Source organism: Brassica napus, chromosome C7 (genome assembly GCF_020379485.1).
Source record: "Brassica napus cultivar Da-Ae chromosome C7, Da-Ae, whole genome shotgun sequence".
NCBI lineage: Eukaryota > Viridiplantae > Streptophyta > Magnoliopsida > Brassicales > Brassicaceae > Brassica > Brassica napus.
In genome coordinates this window covers 3,622,457-3,644,898 of record NC_063450.1, presented here as the reverse complement: position 1 = coordinate 3,644,898, position 22,442 = coordinate 3,622,457, and the positions used below count along the sequence as shown (strand labels likewise).

General features: G+C 36.3%; 6 protein-coding genes across 7 annotated transcripts; 2 read left to right on the top strand and 4 right to left on the bottom strand.

The window, feature by feature from the left end:
• Positions 1-3,322: 3,322 nt before the first annotated feature.
• LOC106356128 (60S ribosomal protein L14-1) lies at positions 3,323-4,604 on the bottom strand. The gene is made up of 5 exons (XM_048762262.1): positions 4,470-4,604; positions 4,298-4,399; positions 4,003-4,132; positions 3,801-3,913; positions 3,323-3,584 (listed from the first exon to the last, which is right to left on the bottom strand). The coding sequence occupies exons 1-5, from the start codon at positions 4,587-4,589 to the stop codon at positions 3,528-3,530; spliced, it is 522 nt and encodes a 173-aa protein (XP_048618219.1). The 5' UTR covers positions 4,590-4,604; the 3' UTR covers positions 3,323-3,527.
• A 26-nt stretch (positions 4,605-4,630) lies between these two features.
• LOC106357616 (pentatricopeptide repeat-containing protein At2g19280) lies at positions 4,631-7,083 on the top strand. The gene is made up of 2 exons (XM_013797290.3): positions 4,631-4,780; positions 4,913-7,083. Exon 2 carries the CDS (start codon positions 4,947-4,949, stop codon positions 7,026-7,028), a length of 2,082 nt encoding a protein of 693 aa, XP_013652744.2. The 5' UTR covers positions 4,631-4,780; positions 4,913-4,946; the 3' UTR covers positions 7,029-7,083.
• LOC106357617 (protein TRANSPARENT TESTA 9) lies at positions 7,065-12,282 on the bottom strand. Its single transcript, XM_048762261.1, has 21 exons — positions 12,037-12,282; positions 11,516-11,567; positions 11,343-11,419; positions 11,138-11,271; positions 10,952-11,048; positions 10,813-10,870; positions 10,605-10,713; positions 10,379-10,502; positions 10,080-10,266; positions 9,676-9,998; positions 9,460-9,548; positions 9,317-9,387; positions 9,128-9,235; positions 8,968-9,033; positions 8,706-8,843; positions 8,499-8,604; positions 8,350-8,421; positions 8,219-8,277; positions 7,943-8,102; positions 7,704-7,870; positions 7,065-7,597 (listed from the first exon to the last, which is right to left on the bottom strand). Exons 1-21 carry the CDS (start codon positions 12,087-12,089, stop codon positions 7,277-7,279), a joined length of 2,571 nt encoding a protein of 856 aa, XP_048618218.1. The 5' UTR covers positions 12,090-12,282; the 3' UTR covers positions 7,065-7,276.
• Positions 12,283-14,592: 2,310 nt separating this feature from the next.
• On the bottom strand, positions 14,593-15,616 carry LOC125589895 (18.5 kDa class IV heat shock protein-like). The gene has a single exon (XM_048762561.1). The coding sequence runs from the start codon at positions 15,239-15,241 to the stop codon at positions 14,774-14,776; it is 468 nt and encodes a 155-aa protein (XP_048618518.1). The 5' UTR covers positions 15,242-15,616; the 3' UTR covers positions 14,593-14,773.
• Positions 15,617-16,314: 698 nt separating this feature from the next.
• On the bottom strand, positions 16,315-18,309 carry LOC106390524 (cold shock domain-containing protein 3-like). Of its 2 annotated transcripts, none has more exons than XR_007326080.1 (2): positions 17,218-18,309; positions 16,315-17,131 (listed from the first exon to the last, which is right to left on the bottom strand). XR_007326080.1 is itself a non-coding variant. In XM_013831016.3 (2 exons), the coding sequence occupies exon 2, from the start codon at positions 16,927-16,929 to the stop codon at positions 16,546-16,548; it is 384 nt and encodes a 127-aa protein (XP_013686470.2). In that variant the 5' UTR covers positions 16,930-17,131; positions 17,218-17,557; the 3' UTR covers positions 16,315-16,545. The 2 variants fall into 2 exon arrangements, 1 of the variants encoding a protein (XP_013686470.2); XM_013831016.3 differs by having other exon boundaries at positions 17,218-17,557.
• Positions 18,310-19,197: 888 nt separating this feature from the next.
• LOC106356126 (plant intracellular Ras-group-related LRR protein 6) lies at positions 19,198-21,345 on the top strand. Its single transcript, XM_048762560.1, has 3 exons — positions 19,198-19,603; positions 20,143-20,312; positions 20,407-21,345. Exons 1-3 carry the CDS (start codon positions 19,304-19,306, stop codon positions 21,089-21,091), a joined length of 1,155 nt encoding a protein of 384 aa, XP_048618517.1. The 5' UTR covers positions 19,198-19,303; the 3' UTR covers positions 21,092-21,345.
• The last annotated feature ends 1,097 nt before the right edge of the window (positions 21,346-22,442 follow it).

The following is a 22,442-nucleotide window of genomic DNA, read 5'->3' as shown; positions in this document are numbered from 1 at the left end:
GAAAAATAATTAATCATCTACCATAAATTCTAACTACAAATGTTAAAACTCTAATAATTTTTTAATTTAAAAATATAATCTTAAATCTTAAATCGAAACCCAAAACACTATATACCAAACCCTAAACTCACTCAGTTATATACCCTAAACTTTAAACTTCATATTGAAACCACATATCAAAAAATCAACATATAATCATAAAATCCAAGTTTAAAAATTTAAAGCTTTAACAACAAAACATTTTAATATAAAATATAATTTTAACCATCAAAATTAAAACACTAACCATTGATTGTTTATATCTAAGGGCTACAAATCCATCTTGTAGTTATCTTTTAACTTCTTTCTCATTGGTTAGATTTTTTAGTACAAGGATTACAATTCTTGACCATTAATTAGTTTTGATCTAATGGTCTAAAATGCATTTTTTTCTTCACTTTCTCTCTTCTATTTGACGTCTCCTTCTCCTCTTCTCTTTCCTTCATGAATTCTTTACAGTTCCAGATCTTCTTCATCTCTCTCACTTTCTGTCTTGTAAACAAGAGAGATTCATACATTATCATTCGTGTCTTATGCCTTAGTATATTTGGTTTGTAAATCTTAGAAGTGAGAGAAGAAGAAACGTCAAAGAAGAAAAGAAGATTGTCGGAGAAGAAGAAGAAAACGTGTCGAAGAAGACTGGTCTTTGCCGTCGTCACGGATATTGAGCTCGTCGCCATCTATACTTGCCGACGTCATCCTTGTTTCCGTTTCTCAGTCCATCTTTGTCGTAGTCGCCACTACCACCGCTTGTCACCACACTGGTCACCTCTCTCTCTTTCAATCTCTCTCGCTCTTTCTCTGTGTTTTGAATTTGTTCTTGTTACTGGAAGGTTGATAAGGCAGAGGAGCTTGATGGTGGAGGAGGTAACAAAACCGTTGTGTGGCTTGAAGACGTCGGAGTTCTCATGGTAACAGGACTGCGGCGGCGAAGGAAGAAGACAATAATGACCTCCTGGCTCTCGTGATATGGAAGAAACACACGGTGGTTTAGTTAGGTTTAGATTTTGTCGACACGGCTGCAAGCTTTTTTGTTTCTAGGATTTAGATTAGGGTTGGTTTATAATTAAACTCAGCCGTAACGTATGCATAACTCAACTGTAAGTGTGCATAATTCAACCGTAACGTATCTGAAAGGTATAAGCCAGTCGTAACGTTCCTATAACTCAGCCGTCAAGTGTAATATGTTTCGCGACATTTCGTATTTTGGGCGGGAAAAAAAATCATTCCTTCAACTCTGAACACAATATTAAAACTTTAATATTTTCTTAAATTTGAAGTTCAAACCCTAAACTATAGAACTATAAAGTCATAAAAATTATAAATTTTATCTTTTGAACACAATATTAAAACTTTAATCTTTTCTTAAATTTGAACCTCAAACCCAAAACTATAGAACTATAAAGTTATAAAAATTATAAACTCAGTCGTAACGTATGCATAACTCAGCCGTAATTTGATTATAACTTAGTCGTAACGTATGCATAACTCAGCTGTAAAGTATGCATAACTCAGCTGAAACGTATCTGAATGGTATAAGCCAGCCGTAACGTTCCTATAATTCAGCCGTCAAGTGTAATTTGTTTCGCGACGTTTCGTATTTTGGGCGGGAACAAAATATTTTGGGCGGGAACAAACTCATTCCTTCAACTTTGAACACAATATTAAAACTTTAATCTTTTCTTAAATTTGAACCTCAAACCCTAAACTATAGAACTATAAAGTTATAAAAATTATAAAGTTAATCATTTGAAAACAATACTAAAACTTTAATCCTATCTTAAATTTGAACTTCAAACCCTAAACTATAGAACTATAAAGTTATAAAAATTATAAACTCAGCCGTAACGTATGCATAACTCAGCCGTAACATATGCATAACTCAGCCATAACGTATGTGTTGGAGATTCACTGTATGAACTAAAGTTATCATATTCACCTGACGCACCATCTGAGTCATCAAACATATAAAATCAGCTTTCAAATTCATCATCTTCTTCTTCGTCTTCTCTCATTTTCTTACTTTTTTTGTTCAACTCTCTCCTTTTCTTACAATTTACAGGACTTAGCTTCTTCATCTCTCTCTCTCTCTTTGAGTCTTTCTTCTTCTGCAAGACGATGAATCCAATGAGACAGCAGGATGTCGGACCGCCATATATGACACTAGAGGAGAGGAAGCATCTTCTTTAACCGATCATCATCGAAAACGACGACGACTGTAGTAGATCTGTCTCTATTTTCAATTTTAAAAAATCTATGTTTTTAGACCGAGTTGCGAAAACAATAATTACCAGATTCATAAGATCTCGGAGAAAGATAAAGAATAAGTTGAAGAAGATAGATAAAGAAGATGAAGAATGAAGAATAACATAGACCCTTATTTTATTGTTGTAACATTAGTGATGACATGGCAAATCCGAATTGATGACATGGCGGATGACATGGAAAATCGGTTAGTCAGCTGCCAAACGAATATATAACTCAGCCTAAATAAATCAGTTCTCATGTACAATGTAAGTCAGTCGAAACATGGATACTATTTCAGTAATTAATCTTTTGCTAATAAATTAGCTATAATTAGGATGAAAAATCATAAGTCAGCTGTATCGTCAAATAAATCAGCCGTCAAACAAACAATATTCTAGTAATTAATCTTTCGCTAATAAGTCAGCCGTAAATAAGCTAAGTTTACTGTTAATTCATCCAATTACGGCTGATTAAATATAACTCAGCCGTAACAACATCCCATAAGTCGGCCATAAATTCAATAACTCAGCAAGTCGATGTTCATTAACTCAGCCGTATAAACATAACTCAGTCGTGTCTTAGCTACAACTCAGCCAAATTTTCCAGAATCAAACCACCGATGTATAAGTCAGCCGTAAGTTGTGTACGTAAGTCAGCCGTAAGTTGTGTACGTAAGTCAGCCGTTATCCCATAAATCAGCCAGATTTATGTAAATCAGCGTTAGTTACGGCTGATTTATGTTCTTAAGTCAGCTGTTTTCTCTTAAGTCAGCCGCGTTGTTTAATTCAGCCGGAACGTAGCAATAACTCAGCTATAACGACGTATATAGCGCTTTACGACTGACTTAATGAAAACACGGAACTAAATTCATACGTGGCACCGGATTTTTAATTACATGGCATTAAAAAGTAATGACATTCTTGTAAATACGTTTTTTTCTCATAACGTAAAAAAAAAAACAGGCTTGTTATATAAAAAATGGCAATAATAAAAAAAAGATTTATATGGTTATAGTCGATTGTTCTAAAATATGTAATGTTCAAGTAAACCTCCCATGAGTTTATAGCTTTTTTTTAATGTAATACTACTCGGTTTGGGTTAGTTCAGATACAACAACAAAAGAGGTCGATAAATGTCTAAACCAGCAAAAAAGGTTTCAAGTTCTGAACTATCATTTGCAAAATTCTTCAAACTTGTACAAAAGATAAATATCAAGGCGTAGGATCATCTCAAAAACCCCATCAAGCGGTGATTTCTTTATTGAGCTTTGCAAGCTCCTGCCTCACCACACCGGCCCTCTGCAAATTAACATATGAAAAAAAAAACATTCAATAGAGTGAACAAGACAAGTAAATGACTACGTGCTTAGCACTAGAATCATACAACTGGTTTTAAGGTTTGACATTTTTATAAGATATAACAAGCTATTTGAACTAACATCTTTAGATCTGTCGAGTACAAACATGGAGGGTAAAAGGAGCACTCATTGCAGCAAAACAGAGATGGAAACTGACCTTGATTTTGGCCAACATGATCTGGAACCTATCAAAGTCATTGAGGGCAGCTCTTCTCTTCTGCACAATCAGCTTCCTTCCCCATGAACTCTTCTCCCACTTGTTCTTCACATCTGCAAAAGTTATAAACGTTAAAGATGACCGACCAGGCAAGACAATTACAATGCCAGACATAGGAAGCGTGTACTATAGACGAACTAACCAGCTTTCTCCATAGCCTCAATGAGAATCTTCTTCTTAGGCACTCTGTTGATATCAATGACGATATCAGTAAGAGAAAGCCTCTTCAAATTCATCTGGATTCTCTCCATGTCAGGAGCATCCACAAGAGCCTACACACACAAGTACACACGGGCATAACAATTAAAAGACGATCAAACACTGAAGACATACATGTAACTTGCGAACAAGCAGATCTATATGAGAAGTAAAGGCGGAACCACCTTTTTGCAGATCTATCAAATCTACAATCGCGAAGGGAAACCTAGTTACATTACCCTGTTTTGGTCGACGACATCGACGATGACGACGAGCTTCCCGTAGTCTTTTCCGAAGTTTACGAGAGCCACTCGCCCTATCTCGACGTATCTCTTGAAAGCCTGTAAGCGTACAAGCAGAATCTGTGAGTACAACTTGAGTATAAACTTGTAGGGATCGGAGGAGGTTTACCATTTTCTTCGGTTGAAGCCTTGAAGGAGAGACGACGACGATTAGGGTTTTAGCTTTCACAATTAGGGTTTTAGTTTTGGGCCTTAAATTTCGAATACGAGCCCACAAATAAGGGCCCATATTTGGTTATTGGTTTAGTAAACCCGGTTTGATTCGGATTCATCTCCCATTTAGTATACCTCTGCTCCGGCCACCTATTCCCCGTTGCCATTATCCCTCCGGACGATTTAAAGTAAGACAAGACAGTGTGTAAAGCTTCGCTTACCATTTCTGACATGATGATATGTGCTTCATCTCAACTGTAACAAAAGGTATTTCGAACTTCGATTAATAATCCCTGCGACAATGAGAAATTGATGTTATTGGGTTTCTGTCTAAACCACTTCTTTCTTCTTCTTTTTTCGTCACAAATTGACATAAAAGATTGTTATTTTCTTGTTCAGATAACTACTGGGTTCTGACCACCAGTCCCTGTTTATGTGGGTTTCAAGCTCAATAATCAAGTCTTCTGGGTTTGCGAGAACTAAGGCTTTTCGATATATCTGGTCCACGACCTTTCTCTTTCATCCTCTGGCTGATTATAACAACCCAAGACTACTTCGTAGTGGTTCTGGTAACACAACCCACTTTGCATCACGGCATTATGCTTCAAACACTGGAGTTCGTTCCAGTAAGCCTTTTGGTGAAGACTTTGATACGACTCTGAAGCACATTGAAGTCTCAGATACTTCTGTTGAAACTATCAGGAATGTGCTTATAAAGCACAGATGGATAAATAGATTTGATAGTGAGTTTAGTATCGAGCTTGATGAATACAAAGTCATTAGGATTTTGGATGATTTGTTTGCAGAGACTTCAGATGCATCTATTGCTCTTTACTTCTTTAAGTGGTCAGAGTTGTGGATTGGTGCTAAGCATTCAAGCAGGTCTATCTGCCGTATGGCTCATATTTTGGTATCTGGTAACATGAATTATAGAGCTGTTGACATGCTTCTCCATCTGGTGAAGAGATCCGATGGAGAAGAGAGGTCATTGTGTTTAGCCATGAATGATCTTTTCGAAACTCGTGGTGACCGTGAGGTTTTGGAGACTGTGTTTAGCATGCTTGTTGATTGTTGTGTTAAGGGGAGAAAAGTAGACATGGCCGTGAAACTAGCTTACAAGATGGATCAGTTAGGCATCTTTCCTTCAAGAGGGGTTTGTATTTCTTTGCTCAAAGAGATTCTACGGATTCAGGGTTTGGAGTTAGCTAGGGAGTTTGTTGAACACATGATTAGTAGAGGAAGACACCTTAACGCTGCTGTGCTCACCTTATTCGTTAGCAAACACTGCTCTGATGGTTGTTTTGATAAAGCCTGGGAACTGCTTATGGAGATGAAACAACAGTATGGAATCAGACCAGACATTGTGGCATTCACCGTTTTCATTCATAGATTGTGTAAGGCAGGGTTTCTAAAAGAAGCGACTTCGGTACTGTTTAATCTCAAACTCTTTGGTATCTCTCAGGATTCTGTATCAGTCAGTTGTGTTATAGATGGGTTCTGTAAAGCGGGAAAGCCAGAGGAAGCAGTTAAGCTCATTCATTACTTTCGTCTCAGACCAAACATTTTTGTGTACAGTAGCTTTCTGTCGAAAATATGTACCGAGGGAGACATGCTTAAAGCGTCTACCGTGTTTCAGGAGATCTTTGAGTTGGGGCTCCTCGCTGATTGTGTTTGTTATACTACTATGATAGGTGGATACTGTAAATTAGGCAAAATAGATGAAGCTTTCAAATGTTTTGGAGCTATGTTGAAAAGCGGAAACTCGCCGTCTTTAACTACGTATACACTGCTTATTGGTGCTTGCAGCAAGATTGGTAATGTAGATGATGCAGAAGCTTTGTTTCGGAATATGAAAGTGGAAGGTTTGGTGCCAGATGTTGTTACATATAACAATCTAATGCATGGGTATGGGAAGACTCATCAGCTGAATAAAGTCTTTGAGCTTATGGATGGAATGAGATCTGCTGGTGTCTTTCCAGATGTTGCAACCTACAATATCTTGATACACAGCATGGTCGTTAGAGGATACGTTGATGAAGCAAATGGTATTGTCAATGAGCTTATCAGACGTGGATTTGTGCCAAGTGTGTTGGCATTCACTGATGTGATTGGTGGGTTTTCAAAGAAGGGGGATTTTCAGGAAGCGTTTCTTCTGTGGCATTACATGGCTGATCTTAGAGTGCAGCCTGATGTTGTAACGTGCAGTGCGTTGCTACATGGGTACTGCAGAGCGCAGAGGATGGGTGATGCTATGGTGTTGTTTAATAAGTTGCTTGATGCCGGGTTGAAGCCTGATGTGGTTTTGTATAATACTCTCATCCATGGATATTGCAGTGTAGGAGAGACTGAGAAAGCATGTGAGTTGATTGGTATGATGGTTCAGAGGGGAATGGTTCCAAATGAGAGTACCTATGTAGCACTTGTTGTGGGGCTCGAGGGAAAGAGTGGTGTGAACTCAGAAAAGCATGCATCCATGTTACTTGAAGAAATTTTTGTAGCAAATAGTGCCAAGTAACATTGTCTTTTTTTGGTGATTAAAGCCTTCTCTCAGTGATAACAGTTGAAATTCACTAATGGATTGTTGCGCTTTCAAATATACAATGGTATCACACCAAGACGTTACAAAAAGAATCAATAAAAGCTAAACAAAACAAACAGAAAATGCAGAGATATAAGCAAAAAATAAACCTGAAGAATTCATGGAAGCTGCTCTAAAGGACTGAAGATTTATCTATCCGTTTATGAATGCAATGCAAAATGAGATCAGCCGGAAGAAGAAGAAGTTGAAGAAGGGATGGCGTCAGAAGTTATTGTTGATTGATCTTGCTGGTTTCTATCAAATTCAAACAATGGCTTTAACCTCCTTTCAACCTCGCTGGATTGTAGATCCATCTCATGCGCAACCATCGAGTAAGCAGAGTGACAAAACTCATCGCTCCTGAATGCTACTGTCCATTTTCCATCTACTAGACCTTTGGACTTGAGCTTCTTATAGACTCCTCGCTTTATTGGATCCAAGAAAGGTAACGTAGATGGTCGGATTCTCAAGTGTAGCCACCTTGGTTGCTTTTCATCTATTCGGGGCTGAAAAACCAAACAAAAGATAGATCATTTCTATATGTCAATATCATATGATGATCATCTCTGTGCTTGTGTGTGATCTTTACAAACAGTGAATGTGAGTACATACGTTGCAGCCGGCTAAAGGTGCAACAATACGGACGATTCCGTGATCTGGCTTCAAAAGTGACTTTTCAGCAAGGACGATCCAACCAGAGACACCAGACGATAATGCTAGAAACGAGAATTCACGTTCCTTGCCTCTTTCAAAGGCAATCCAACAAGGTACAGCATCAACTGCACCGGGAAATTTACTTTAATTACGGTAGATGTATTACTAAAGCGAGCACAAGAGAGTCATTTTCTAACCTAGCTTCACTTCGGTGCCAGGTTTTGGGACTGAAACATCCAAACCAGAAGTTGTGGCACGAGACGTTTCAGATATGTCGGCAGGAGGGTGGATAGGAGGCTGCTCTGGCAAGGGCCTACCAAGCAAGAAGATCTGGAGTTGATGAAGAAGCACAAAAACCTAAGGAGTAAAGGCTCGATTATCAGATGTCTGTAGCAGCATATACATTAACGCCAAGCACTTATAAGAATTTTGTATAAAAAGATAAAGAGAAACAGAGAACATAATGGGCGAACCTTTACCACCTCGCACAACTTTTCACCTGCTGTAAATGATGAATCGCTAACAATGTTATCTGTTAAAAAAAATAGCTGTTAATCACATGTATCATCAGCTAGCCGCACAAAATGTAAAACAAAGATTCTACCATTAGAAGAGAATCTATCCAGCTGGAGAATAACAGATATAGGGTCTTTTTGAGGAGATGGAGCTTCGATCACTGTCAGAAGAGATTTGGTATCAGATTCATCTCACAATCAAAGTTCAACATATGCAGCATTTTGCTTATTTACTTGCCTTTTTTGCACTTTTTCCACTCATCAAGCAGTACTGTGATGAGTAGATCAGGCCAGGAACCTTTGATCTCCCGGATTAGTGCTTCTTTGCATTTCTCATATGAATCCTGATATCAGCAGGGAACTGGTAAATAGTCAGGAGGGGGGAGAGAGAGAGAGAGAGAGAGAGACAGTATCAAACAGAACAAACATTTTGAAAGAAACATACATTCAGCATCTTCAGATGTTTATGATTAAACTCTGCCTGGCTATAAGGAAGCAATTGGCGTAAAAGCCATCCTCCACACCATAATGTTTCTGCAGATATGTTTTCACGGCAGAGAAGACTGACCAATGCATCCACCACCTACACCACATATTTTTATTAATTCAAGACAATAGCTTTTACAAAAAGAACCTACCTTTAGCAGATTGATTGTCAGAAAAACGTAAGCTAATAACTAGGGTTTCACAAGCAGTTCATAATTTACCTGATGTCTATGTACAAGGGGGGACACTGCATCCCCACGCAATGAACAGCATACTCCAAACTGCTCCTGTTGAAGTTACTTGAATGAATAAGTCAATCACATTATATAACACAACCAAAGATATGGATGGGAAGAAATTTAAGAAGATGCAGCCAAGTACCTCCAGCTTCCGTAGACACCAATCAAGTTCACTACTTCCATCTCTCATAGAACCATTTCGTGGTGAAAATAGTTGTTCTTCATCAGAGTCCTCCCCAACCAAAGATTGCTATCAAAGATCACTACGACTTAAGTTTTGAATTAAGAAAGTATACTAAACACAAGACAAAGGATAATGACAGAAACTTACCAGCAAAAGTTTTTTGTGCTGCTTACGCTGAGGAAGAATGCCGAAAGCATCTAGCATTGACTCTTCAAGTTCTATTAAAAGAGAGCGTAAAACATCAAAAACTTAAAAGACGAGAAGAATCTGCACAACGCCACTGCCAATACCTTTTGTCTGCAACAAAGTGGCTAGCACAAACAAGGAACCCTGAGCTTGCACGTCATCTCCCTCAGAAATATATTGAAGCAAGGTCTCCCTAGTTACCAAAACAACATAGCTTAATAGATATGAGGAAAATATTAAAGACAACATCATACAACGGTTAAAGAGAATAAGAACCAACTAACTCAACTTGGTACAGGTTTTATTAGCTAATATGTTACCTAAATGTAATATCTGAATCGTTGAAGATACTTTTCGTAGTACTTTCACTGCAGACGTGGGAGTTTCCATCCTCCCTTAATACTGCATTGCTTGGACACTGTTGATCTGCTTCCTCGGTAACACCATTGTCTGGATGCCCATTTCGAAATCTAGGGCGTTCAGGAGCCAAGCTACTATTAGGCTTCACTAGGAAACTCGCAATGAAAGCTTTTACAGGGCAGAAAAGTGTAGCAGCGGTAATATTTGCCAAATCTTTGATTTTAACTATCCGCAGGATGCAGCAAAGCAGATAGAGAGAAGTGATGGGATCAATTGAAACATCCTGAAATAACAACAAAACCAATTAACAAGGCTAACATGATAGCACAGAAGGAAATTAGGAGGAAAATATGATATGTTGTACATTTACAGTCTCAGAGCATAGAGACGGGAGAAGAAGTGGGAGAGTTAGATTCTGCAGAATGTGATCTGTTACCAGCCTCCCAATATCAGGTATGCCAGCAGAGATAACATCACTAAAGTAGTACAAGGTGTCCTCAATCCCATCAACGGCAGAAAATAATTTTCCTCCTGAGTCTGGGGATGGGCTCCTTTAGCAAGGAATAAAATGAAAATCTTTCAGAAGAATAATATTTACCAAGGATCAAACACAAACTAAATAAGAAGATAGATGCAAAGGGGTTATGATAAGTAAAAACTTACTCTAAAGTGTTCAACACCATTGCACTTAGATCAATGCATTGCTTTTGGAAAAATGAAACTAGTTTTGAAAAGTACTCGGTGTGTGGTGGACTAACTACATAATCATTCACAGATTCATCGCCAACTGCAAAAACAAAACTTAAGGCATCAGAAACCATGCTAAAAAAGCTCCGAGTACTTTTACCATACAAGCTACAAATCAAAAGAGCTAATATACGTGACTTACCATGATATACATTAAGAGTCAGGGAACGAACTGCAGTGCGTATCATGTTCTCTTCATGAAATGCAAACTTAATGCCTTCAACATAAAGAGGAAAAGAAACTACTACATCCTAGACGCAGAAACGCAGAATTAAAATACAGCAGAAAGAAAAAAATCTATAAAGGACTTGCACAAGTAAAAAAGAACATGCAACTTAAAGAATTCTCACGTTCTCGGTCTTCAAAAGCAATGATATCGTATGCTGGTTTAGTTTCCCACTAACAGCTCTACGTAAAGAAAACATAAGAGTTATCAGAGACAGTCGATGAGTACTTCCTAAAGCCCAGATAACAGCAGAAAAACTGTACCTTAAGAAGGATATGTAGTAGGATAGGAGCTCTTCATGTTGGAAGTCAAATGTATATGTTATCAAATAGTTTACATATTCGTTACTGAACAAATAGTCTGCAAGGAGTTTCAAAAGAAGACCATCAACAGACTCTAATCATAAAGATTCTCAAAGACAGATATATAGCAGCATCTGAAGAACTCACAGATGGCTTGTTCACTTTTGAGGTTCTGGATCATAATACTCATGGTTTGCAACAACTGAACAGAAACTGCTACTGTTTTGCTAACCCTCAAGATACGTACAAACTCTCCCATGACTTGCTTCTCCATAAAAAACCTGCAACGGATTTGCGAAATATGAGCATATGCCACATTAGGAAATTAAGGGGGTTGACTGATAAGACTGACTCAAAGAATGAGGGATCATGCTGATCGCCATAGGTTAGTATCTCCGCGATTGATCTCAGTGCCTCGACAACAAAGTCCTTCAAAAATGGTAAACAGAGATCAAATCGTAACAAAAGCAAAACCGTAACACCAAGCCAAAGTTGCTTAAAATGAAAGGATCTTATGCCACTGACCTTATTGGTATCGTTCACTATCTGAAATTTCCTCAACTGGTCCGTCAGATGCCTACACAACAACAACAAAAGTTTCAACTCTTCTGCTTACCGTCGACACAAGATCTCAATGAAATTCAGAAAACAAGTCATTCTCCTATAGTGAAGGTAGGTAGACCCTTGGATCAATAAACAAAATTTAAAAACTTCTGCTTCGTCCTCTGGTGGAATAAACGAACTAATACTGTTCCTCACAATTTCGATAAGGTTGACCCCTGAATGAAACTGGGGAAGGTGAACTTAAATAGTCTTTGATGGCATCAAAGATTCACCTTCCCTAACAAAATAACTGCAAACAGCCAAATTCTAATTACAACGAAAAACCCTCTCAACCAAACACAATTTTTATACACATAATCGCTGAAGACTCGCGCACACCATTGGTGATCTTAGTCAGGATTGGAACAAGACAACACAGAGAGAGATACATCAGAAAATGAAACTTGTTGCGGGATCGACCCTGATCAGTCGAAAAGGTAAACCTGAGTTCGACCAAGGAGAATCGATCTCTGGGTCTTAAGAAGGAGAACCACATGATTGCTCGGATCAATCCTTTGAATCCACTCTTCTCTTGATCATTCTTCACTCCCCGACAAAACCACAGATGAAATCCGATTCCAGCTCCGGTTCGGATTCGAATTGTTGTGGAACGCTTTAGATGTTTCCGGTAAACAAAATACAAGTGTTCACGGTCTTGCGAATAGAACCACCGACGTGGGTGGGTCGGCTTCAATAGTCCCAAGTAATTCTTATAAATCTCATTTTCTAATAGTATATTGTTTTGAAATAATTTTATGCTTAATATTTGAATACGATTATTCATACATTATAATTTTTTAAAAATTATTTAGTTATGTATAAATTAAAATTACGATTATTTTCAAAAAATATTATATAATATTAAAATGAACTTTATTTATTTAAAATATTTACTTATATCTTAGATTATTAGATTCATTATATGTATTTATTACCCTAATTCAACGTAGCTTATAATCAAATATTTAAAATGTTATTTAACCAGTATAAAGATTTGCAAACTATACTAAATAGATGATTTTTCCGTGCTCATGCACGGATACAATCATTTACAAAATAATAATTATTTAAATCTTGATATATAATTATTTTTTATTATAATCAAATCAAGTCAAATCAAATCAATTTTATTTATCGTCTAAATGTGCATGTATTTTCATGATAATTATCAAATTATATGTTGATATTTTTAAATAAACATTAGAAACTAAAGCGATACGTAGGAAGTTACATGCATAAGTAGCTCATACATTTTTGGAAGCTCATGAACATATATCAATATTTACAATAATTAAAATATTTTTTTAAATTCTAAATAACTTTATGCATTTGATTTATTGAATGGAAACTGAAATTTATTTTAAATAATTTTAAAAATGAGAATTCGGATTTGCTTTGGTATTTTGATTATGGTTCTATTAAGTTCCACAAACATAAAAACATAAAATTCAAAAGCAAATTTAATATTAAGAAAACAAATAACTTTAATAATGATAAAATATAATATATCTACCTCATGAAACTATTTTGTAACTATTTTATCAAACGATGTTTATGTTTAAAACTTATTTTTAGTGTTTTTTAATATCTCTTAAAAATAAGCAGTAAACAAAATTGTGATTGTATTTGAAAATAATATTATATAAGTAAAATATAATTTATCGAAATTTTTTTCGGTAATTGAATGATAATTTATCGATATTTTTTCCGGTAATTGAATGATATTATAGTCAACTAAATATATGAAAAATAAATAAAACATTTCAATAATACTAATTATAAACTATTTTTAGTCAATTAAACATATATAAGTTTATGTTGCTTAGTTATTTTATGTAATCATCTAAAAAAATATATAGATATATAAAAATATTTATATTACTTTGAATGTTTTGTATTGTTTGAAATTATGTTTTAAAAGAAATAATATTTCTTTTTCTAATATCAAGATTATCAGTGTAAATTGTTTTTTAATGAAATCACATTATATACAAATTTATATTTTTCATCTAAGAAAATATACATATATAGAAAGTATTTTATTACTTCAAAAGTATACTTTATGTTATTTAAAAATATTTTTTAAATGTAATATTACTATTTTGTGAACTTTACTTTTTTATGAAATCATATTATATATACAGATATTTTCGTTTTTCAATTCGTTTTTTTTTAACTTTATAAAAAAAATTATTATATGTATATGTTTTTGGAAAATTTTAAAAAGGAAACTAAATAAAAAAAATAATAGTATTTTAAATGTAATACTTTTAATTCTTTAAGGGTATCAGTGTAATCAACCATCGTGAGAGTTAACGTGAGAGCGACACATAGGAAACTGACTTCTCAAATAATATTATAGAGATATATTTTATTTTAAAAATATATAATATTATATATTAATTATTATAATTATATAATTTTTTTATAATATATAATTGCTAATAATAGTTGTTTTGTATAATTTATCGATTTTTAACCTTATTCAAATTATCAATTATATCATCATATATTATCATTTATTTATGATCAACTGCATAACAATTACAAGATGTAGCTTTTTGCTTGACACTGAATCAATAGATGATCCTACATCTTTGATAGATAGACAATGAACAACATTCTAAAACTTCAGATAAAAATTTACATTTTATGATTTGTAACAAAATTGTATCTTCTGAAAACCGACCAGTTTAATATTTTGATGTGTACTGACATTTTCTTATGATCAACTGCATACCAATTACAAGATGTAGCTATTTTATGATTTGTAAGAAAATTGTACTGGCTCATCCACTTTTTCATTTGTTTTTGGCCTTTTGCAAAAGAAAAGATAATTCAGGTAAAGTTTTCAGCTCATCAAAACAAAATTTCCTTAAATGTTAATTCTAAATTTACCAAACCTTATAGGAAAGAACTTAGATCATATATATCGTTCTCAAATAATGTTCTTTTCCGCTACTTCTTATTTGATGATAAGCTATTTTGGTAGACATTTGTTCCTTCCAAATTTTCTCTATTATACATACTTTTTTTTTTCCAATTCAGTAAAACGACACAGATTCGTTTATAAGACAAGAAACTTCACACAAGCTCACAAAGGACTTCCGATCACAAACCTAAATACATGATTACTCTGTTTATTTTAGTACACAGGTTTCAAAAGTCCCCAGACTTAATTTAATCATCATCGCCGGTGATCTCCACGACTCTCACATTGCGATTATCCTCGATCTCCGGCGGCGTCTGGGAAAAAGTACCATCTTTCGCGACGAACACGACGAGGAACGCATCCTCCTCCATCCACGCCGTCACCTGATCCTTCAGGGCGTTGTCGGGAAGCTTGAATCTGCTCATGAACTTGTTGTCTCCCGCGCAGATCTGGAGGTATCCTTCGTCGTCCACGAACACGATCGCTTCATCCTGAGTCGTTCCAGGAAGATACGCTTTGAAAACGTGAGCAGTCGGAGTCTCCGTCCAGTAGAGTTGGGTTTCGACGGTGGATGGTGAAGAGAGTGAGGGGAAGTGGCGAGGGAGGAGGAGAGAAGGTGAGGGGAAGTCGAAGAAGGTGTTCATGAGTTCGAATGGCTCCCAGATTCTATCTTCGGGAGAGATACTCCGGCGATCGTTGATTGGAATGATCGACATTTTCTTCTACTGAGGTGACAGAGAAGCTGAGAGCTATAATAAATCTTGAAGACAAGTTCTAGAGTTTTCTTGAAGAGATAAGAAGAGTAATCGGACATGGAGGTGGGAAGTATAAAGCCCAATGGGCTTTACGCAAAAGCCTCTCTTTCTCTCTTTTCCAAGCTAGAGAACCCAAAATCCGGGGTTTCAAGAAAATGTCCTCGTGGAACTTTTAGGTATTTTAGAGACTGGATACTGATTCGAATTGAGCATCCAAAAATTTTAAAATTAGTAAATTGTTTTATTTAATTTTGAATATTTCTTAAATGATAGATTAGTTTTGTATTGAAATTTTCGTTAACTCAGATTATTAATCCAAACTGAACCTGACTCAAAACTTCGAAGTATTTGAGTGGAACTTTATGAATATAGTACCAAAATCTGTAAGAGCAATTCCATTGGTTAGAGATCCTAATGGGCTCTAATGAATAAATTAATAGTTAATTTTGTAATTTGAAAAGTTAAGAACTTTTGTTAGTTTAATTAATTTTTTCATCCTCCAATCGAAGAACCTGTCATATACGAGCAATATATTAAATTGAATGATTTAAAAGAAAAAAAAATACATAAAGATTTAAATAAAAATGACACAAAAACATATTAAAAATACAAAAACAAATCGAAAAAAAGTCGATTAGTTGAAATCTTGATTTGTTCCAAATTTTTGCCATATATTCTCAACCAAATCAGCTTTCAGTTGGTGATCGATCAAGAATGTTATTTCCAAAAAGTTTACCAAAAGTATAAACATAGCGTTTACTAATCCCTCCTTTCACCGGCTAGATTGTACTTCAGCTAATATTCATTTCATCGAAGAGTATGGAAACATCAATATGGCAACCTATTTGAAGCAAAACCATGTCAGAGATTTCCAAGAACAAGCTCTCAAACGAAACAAAAAGGAATCGAGAAAGCATCGGGACAGATCTCTAGTCAGATGGTGGATATGAATAACAAGTTAATAGCACGTTTCAATCTTTGCGTGCGGGAGTGACTATCACATTACATCACACCAACTGTAAAGAACGACAAAGAAACTTAAACTTATGCAATCACACACTATCATTCAAGTTCACACACATATGGGTTATTGCATCAACAAAAACAGTCAATAGGTATGCAAGAACCTGTCATATACGAGCAATATAGAGATCATAAACTCCCAATAAACATTCCAAAACATCAACAGAAACAACTCTAGATATCACATCAGAAAACCAATAGAAAGCGAAGAATTTTATGAACATCACTCTGCTTTTTCTTTGTTAAGCAAGCGAAGAGCAGTTCCTCGCAAAGTGACCTTCCTCGCCGCATGTGAAACACTTGCAACCACCGCCGCCACCGCCTCCTCTTCCTCTACGATCACAGTCACGTGCCAAATGACCAATGCCTCCACATTCATAACAAGCACCACCAATACCACCACCAGACTGTCTCTTGCTTGTGCAAACTCTAGCCATGTGTCCAACTCCGCCACATGTATAGCAAGTGTTTCCACCGCCACCTCCACCTCCGATGTATCCGCCGCCGTTTGCCCTGCAATCCCTTGTGAAATGACCTACATCACCACACGTGTAGCATCCCTCACCGCCATATCCACGGCCACCGTATCTGTTCCCACCGGAACCACCACGACAATCCTTCGCCATATGACCAACCTCTCTGCAATTGTAACACTCGACTCCGCCTCCACCGCCAGGAGCAATGACATCGACGGCCTTGGTCTTACCGTCGTTTCCAATCGCGATCGCGTACTCAACCGGCTCAACTTAGCTTTAACAGAATCATTAAGCTCTTGAAGAAACGCACAAGCAGACTTGGCCTTTGATTGACCAACACTCGCTTCATCCACTTCACACATAACAAAAAACAATCCACATAAGATATAATCAATTCCATAGAAGCTAATAACAAAAACCAGTGAGCAGGGAATATACCCATGAAATTGTTTCCAAGGTCTCCAAGCTCGACTTTGGATCCATCAACGACGGTGATGCTCCCAACTCCACCGAGGACGAGATTCTTCAAGGCCTCGGAGCCAGTAGGGCCACAATTAAGCAAACAGATGCTCGATTCGATGTTCCCAAAACCCTTGATTACTTACGAAGAGCGATAGAATTATAAAGACAGAAGGGCTGATGAACGAAAAGCTCGTCTCCGCCATCATCGGGAGAGAAGATCGAATGAGAGCGAAGAAGGAGAGAGAGACGGGTTGTGCAATGAATCAATGACACGTAAGCGTTCCTTAAGCACCGGTTCTTTGTTTTTCTTACCTTTTTCATTTTTTTTTTTCTCTTTTCTTTAAAACCTCTCCTTAAGAACCACTGATGGAGGTGGTCTAATAATCCAATCAGAACCTTAATAAGGTACCCAAGAAAGGTTACTCATAGTTCAACCAATATTAAGACAAGTTTTAACTTCTGTGTATCAATCAAGTGTAGAACGAAGTTGTTTAATCTTTATTTATTTTGCTAGTTGATTGATAGTAAAAGAAGAAAATAACATATCGAAGCAAAAAGTACAAATAACAGAGTATATAAAACTACTCAAGCGAGGAATCGATCTTCCGTACGGTTCTTGAGAAAGCAAGAATGTCTTCCGGCTTGCGAGCGCTATCACCTCCGTCTCTGTTACCGTCGCTTCCGCCTTCAACTATGGATTCGCGAACGATCGCTCTGACCGTGTCTTCGGCCTTTCCTGCATGATTCTTGACGGCAGATTCGTCTCTCCTCTTGTTCTGTTCCTTCTCCATCTTCTCTTTCGTTGCCTCCATCTCTCTTTATTCTCCCACAGCTCTCTCAAGATTTTCTTGTTTCTTTTAACACTTTCGATCCATGACGCGAGCTTCGTTGACACGTAGCACGGTGAACATGTTTACGTGTCGGTGTTCGGTGTGAAGGTTTCTTTCGACGGATTCGTGGACGATGAGTCGAAATAAAACCCTCAACGGTTTGATTTATTTACGAAAATTTCATGGTTAAAAATATTTTGAACTTCCATTTCTGATAACATCTTGTCATCGATACCGAATATGTAAATAATTTTGTATCGAAATTATTATTATTTGATTCTTAATTTCGTATATGCCCATGCAATAGTGATTTAAGGACATGTAGGAGAGAATTATCCTCAGCCAACTTCTTAACTTATATCCCCAGAAACCAGTTTCAGACTCCCAAGTTTTTATCCAAGGCAAAATGAAACTGATGTTGCTGTCCGAGTTGTATATTAGGAGCGTTGAGACCAAAACCATTCTGATAAAAGTGGTAAAAATGCTTTGGCAAATGCATTGGAAGTGATTTTCGCGATATCCTTCATCCACCGCCTCATACGACGGTTTGGAGGAGCTCTCCTTATGTTGAACACCATTGTATTGGCTGCCTTCTGAATGAAGACAACGGAGGAGTTGCAAGCTCAGAGATTTTGTTTCACTTATTTGCCATCTATTTGGATGTCGTCACATGTGTTTTGGATGACATAAACTCAGAGATTGGATTTCATTTTTATACTTACTCATCAATCAGCATGACTCACAGTTGACTGGTTGTTAACTGCAGTTAAAAAGCTTATTAGCTCTACGTACTTATATAAATTGATAATGTGTCAAGTAGAATTTTATTGGAATATACAGATTTTTATGCCGTTCAATGTATTTTTTCTGAATAATAATAATGAAGAAATCATTTTGATTTAGTCAAAGGATGCCAACAAAATGATTTGAATAAGAGGATTTAAAAGGTTGCTGATAGAAAGATAGGAATGATTTGCGGAGTATTTGACTTTTTAATCTATACTTACCTAAATAATCTATTTATTTATGGCTTTAAATATTTTGTTTAATTTAAATTGATTATCTTCCTTTTTAAACGCCACCAAAACTTCTCGTCCGTACATAACTCTAGCTAGCCTCTCCGTACAGATACACAAACACCATATAAGCTCTAACCTCTCTTATCATTTGATCATTCCCTTCTTCTCCAACCATATACACAAACATATAGACAAACACACAAATATATAAAGATGATATGCGAGGAGACATATCATCAGCAACCACAGGCACCGATCAAGGAACATATGATGACGATGATGATGATGGATCAACACCAAAGTAGGAAATCACCATTATCATCATCGCCATCTTCACCGTCATCATCACCTAGGTCACCATCATCACCTAGATCGCCATCATTCAACATTAACAATGAGGAAGAGAGATTAGAAGTTGTGAACATGAGTGGGATGGCCTTAGAATCTCTCCCAAATCCATCAATCAATCTAGCTCAGATTTGCAAGCTTGATCTCTCCAACAATTATCTCCAGGTTCATATCTAAACACACAATTTGAATTACATATTTATATTCTCTTGCTTGATATAGTACCCTATCATAAACATATACTTCATTTCTCTTGGATGGATCATGCAGATTATAAGAGCACCTTTGTAATTATTCCTTTTTGTTTTGTTATTCATTATTGTCATTAATCATTACTTTCATTTTAGGATGGATAATCCAAATTTCTGGCTTTCTTACTTATAATGTATTTTTGGTGCTGGAATTATGTGAAATATGTTGTGTTTGATTCTTAATACTTTGGGTATTTTTGGATATAATACAGACCATACAAGAATCTTATCATCAGCATCTTTGCAACGATATAATGTATATTTTATATTCTCTTGCTTGATTCAGTACATATTTAGAAGCATGTACATTTATCTTGGATTTATCAATGCATAAATATAAGCACCTTTGCAATATGTATTTTAATGCTGAAAATATGTGAAATATGTTGTTTCTGACTATACATTTTTCATGTTTCTTAATAAATTTTTGGGACATTATTGAATGTAACACAGACCATACCAGAATCACTTACAGCAAGACTACTCAACTTAATAGCATTAGATGTTCATTCTAATCAGCTCAAAGCTCTTCCAAATTCCATTGGCTGTCTCTCCAAGCTCAAGACCCTCAACGTCTCCGGCAACTTTCTTGTTTCCCTTCCCAAATCTATCCAGCATTGCAGGTTTCACCCCATTACTTTCACAAAATTCTCACAACACCCTAACCAAAAATATAAAACATGTACTTACATGATTCACTGTCTGTGGTTTGATCAGGTCTCTGGAAGAACTTAATGCAAACTTCAACAAACTCATTAGATTACCAGACTCCATTGGATATGAACTCACCAATCTAAGGAAGCTCTCTGTCAACTCCAACAAGCTCATCAGCCTCCCAATCTCCATTACTCACCTTACTTCTCTCCGTGCCCTCGATGCTCGTCTCAACTGCCTAATGATTCTCCCAGATGACCTCGAGAATCTCATCAACCTCGAGATCCTCAATGTCAGCCAGAACTTCCAGTACCTTACAGCCCTCCCATCTTCCATTGGCCTCTTAATGAACCTCATCGAGCTTGATGTTAGCTACAACAAGATCACTGTCTTACCTGAGTCCATTGGCTGCATGAGACGGCTGAGGAAGCTGAGTGTTGAGGGAAACCCACTCGTATCCCCTCCTGCTGAGGTGATGGAGCAGAACTTGCAAGTGGTGAGAGAGTATCTGACACAGAAGATAAATGGTACAGCACCAAAAAGTCCCAGCAAGAAGAAGTCATGGGGGTTTGGTAAGCTAGTGAAGTATGGGACGTTCAATGGTGGATCAAGAAGCTGGAATAGGGAAGAGAGAGAAGGGTTCATCATGCCTGAGTACCGTTCCATTGACAGTCTTGCTTCACCGAGGTACTCTGGAATGTTCTCCCCTCGCCGTCTCTTTTCTCCAAGAAGTTATTTCAGCAGATAAAACTCAGACAACAACAGAGAGGTTCCATATTGCTACACACTATAGACACATCTGTAGCATCAAGGCCATCGTTTAAAAATTATAGTATCAGTAAAATGTATAAAGATTATCTCAATATGTTCATCAGTTTCTAGATTTCTTATTTTTTTTTCCTTTACATATGCTTGCACCTGGTCTCTGTTTTTCTATGCACATCAAATTTTGTTCATGAATAAAGTATCTCCTTTCAGAAAATATATCGTCATTTCTTTCATATTCTTTAGACATTAACGAAAGAATCAAGATCATTTACAGATGTTAAACCCTAACAAACAGGGCCTCTCACACTCTTCAGTTGTATCCCATACTATATCATAATTGTATAAAGGAATCAAAATCCTTGTTCCTCGCTTCAGTTTCACTTATATTTTGATGATCAGACTACGTACTTGGCATGCTAAAGTATTAAATAGGCATGGGCGTTCGGGTACCCGTTGGCGTTCGGATAATTTTTCGGATTTCGGTTCTCTTTTATAACACCTCCTAGGTCTCATTTTAGTAAATTTGCAAGTACGGGTTGGGTTCGGATATAACACATTGGGTTCGGATCGGTTTTGTATCACATCATAGAGCCCATAAAGTAATCATATATCATTCAAATTCGAGTTATATCGGATCGGTTCGGATATACCCGAAATAAAATCTAAAATTTAAAATTAAAACATAAGAAATATATATTTATTTATATATAATTAAGTATTTAAGGTAGTTATTTAAATTTTAAATACTTATTGTTATATAACATATCAAAATAAATATGAATTAAATATTTGAAGTATATATTCATGTTTCATATAATTATATTGTATATTATTTTGGACATTCAGATCGGTTTCTTCGGATATTTTTTCGGATTTTTCGGTTTTTTTTCGGTTTTTCGGGTTACCCGTTCGGGTTCGGTTAATAACACTTCGGGTTCGGATATGTTTTGTACCACCTTACAAGACCCATTCAGATATTTTTTACATTTCAGACTGGATACGGTTCGGGTTTTTCGGTTCGGGTTCGGTTCGGAATTCGGGTTACGGATATAATGTCAGGCCTAGTATTAAACAAAAGAAACATAGCCAAAGCTAGCCCTGCGGATAACAGCCAAACCGATTTTTCCAGTTTTCAGTTAACGCTCGGTTAGGCTTAATTCGATAAGATTTGAAAATAAATTTGGTTACCGGTACGGTTAACCAATCTTTTTAATAACAAAAAGTAAAATAAATTATTCCAAAATTAAACCAGTTTAACCAATACTCAATTAAACCGAGCAAAATTAACCGAATTTAACCAAAAATACTGAATTTAAACTGAATTATCATTT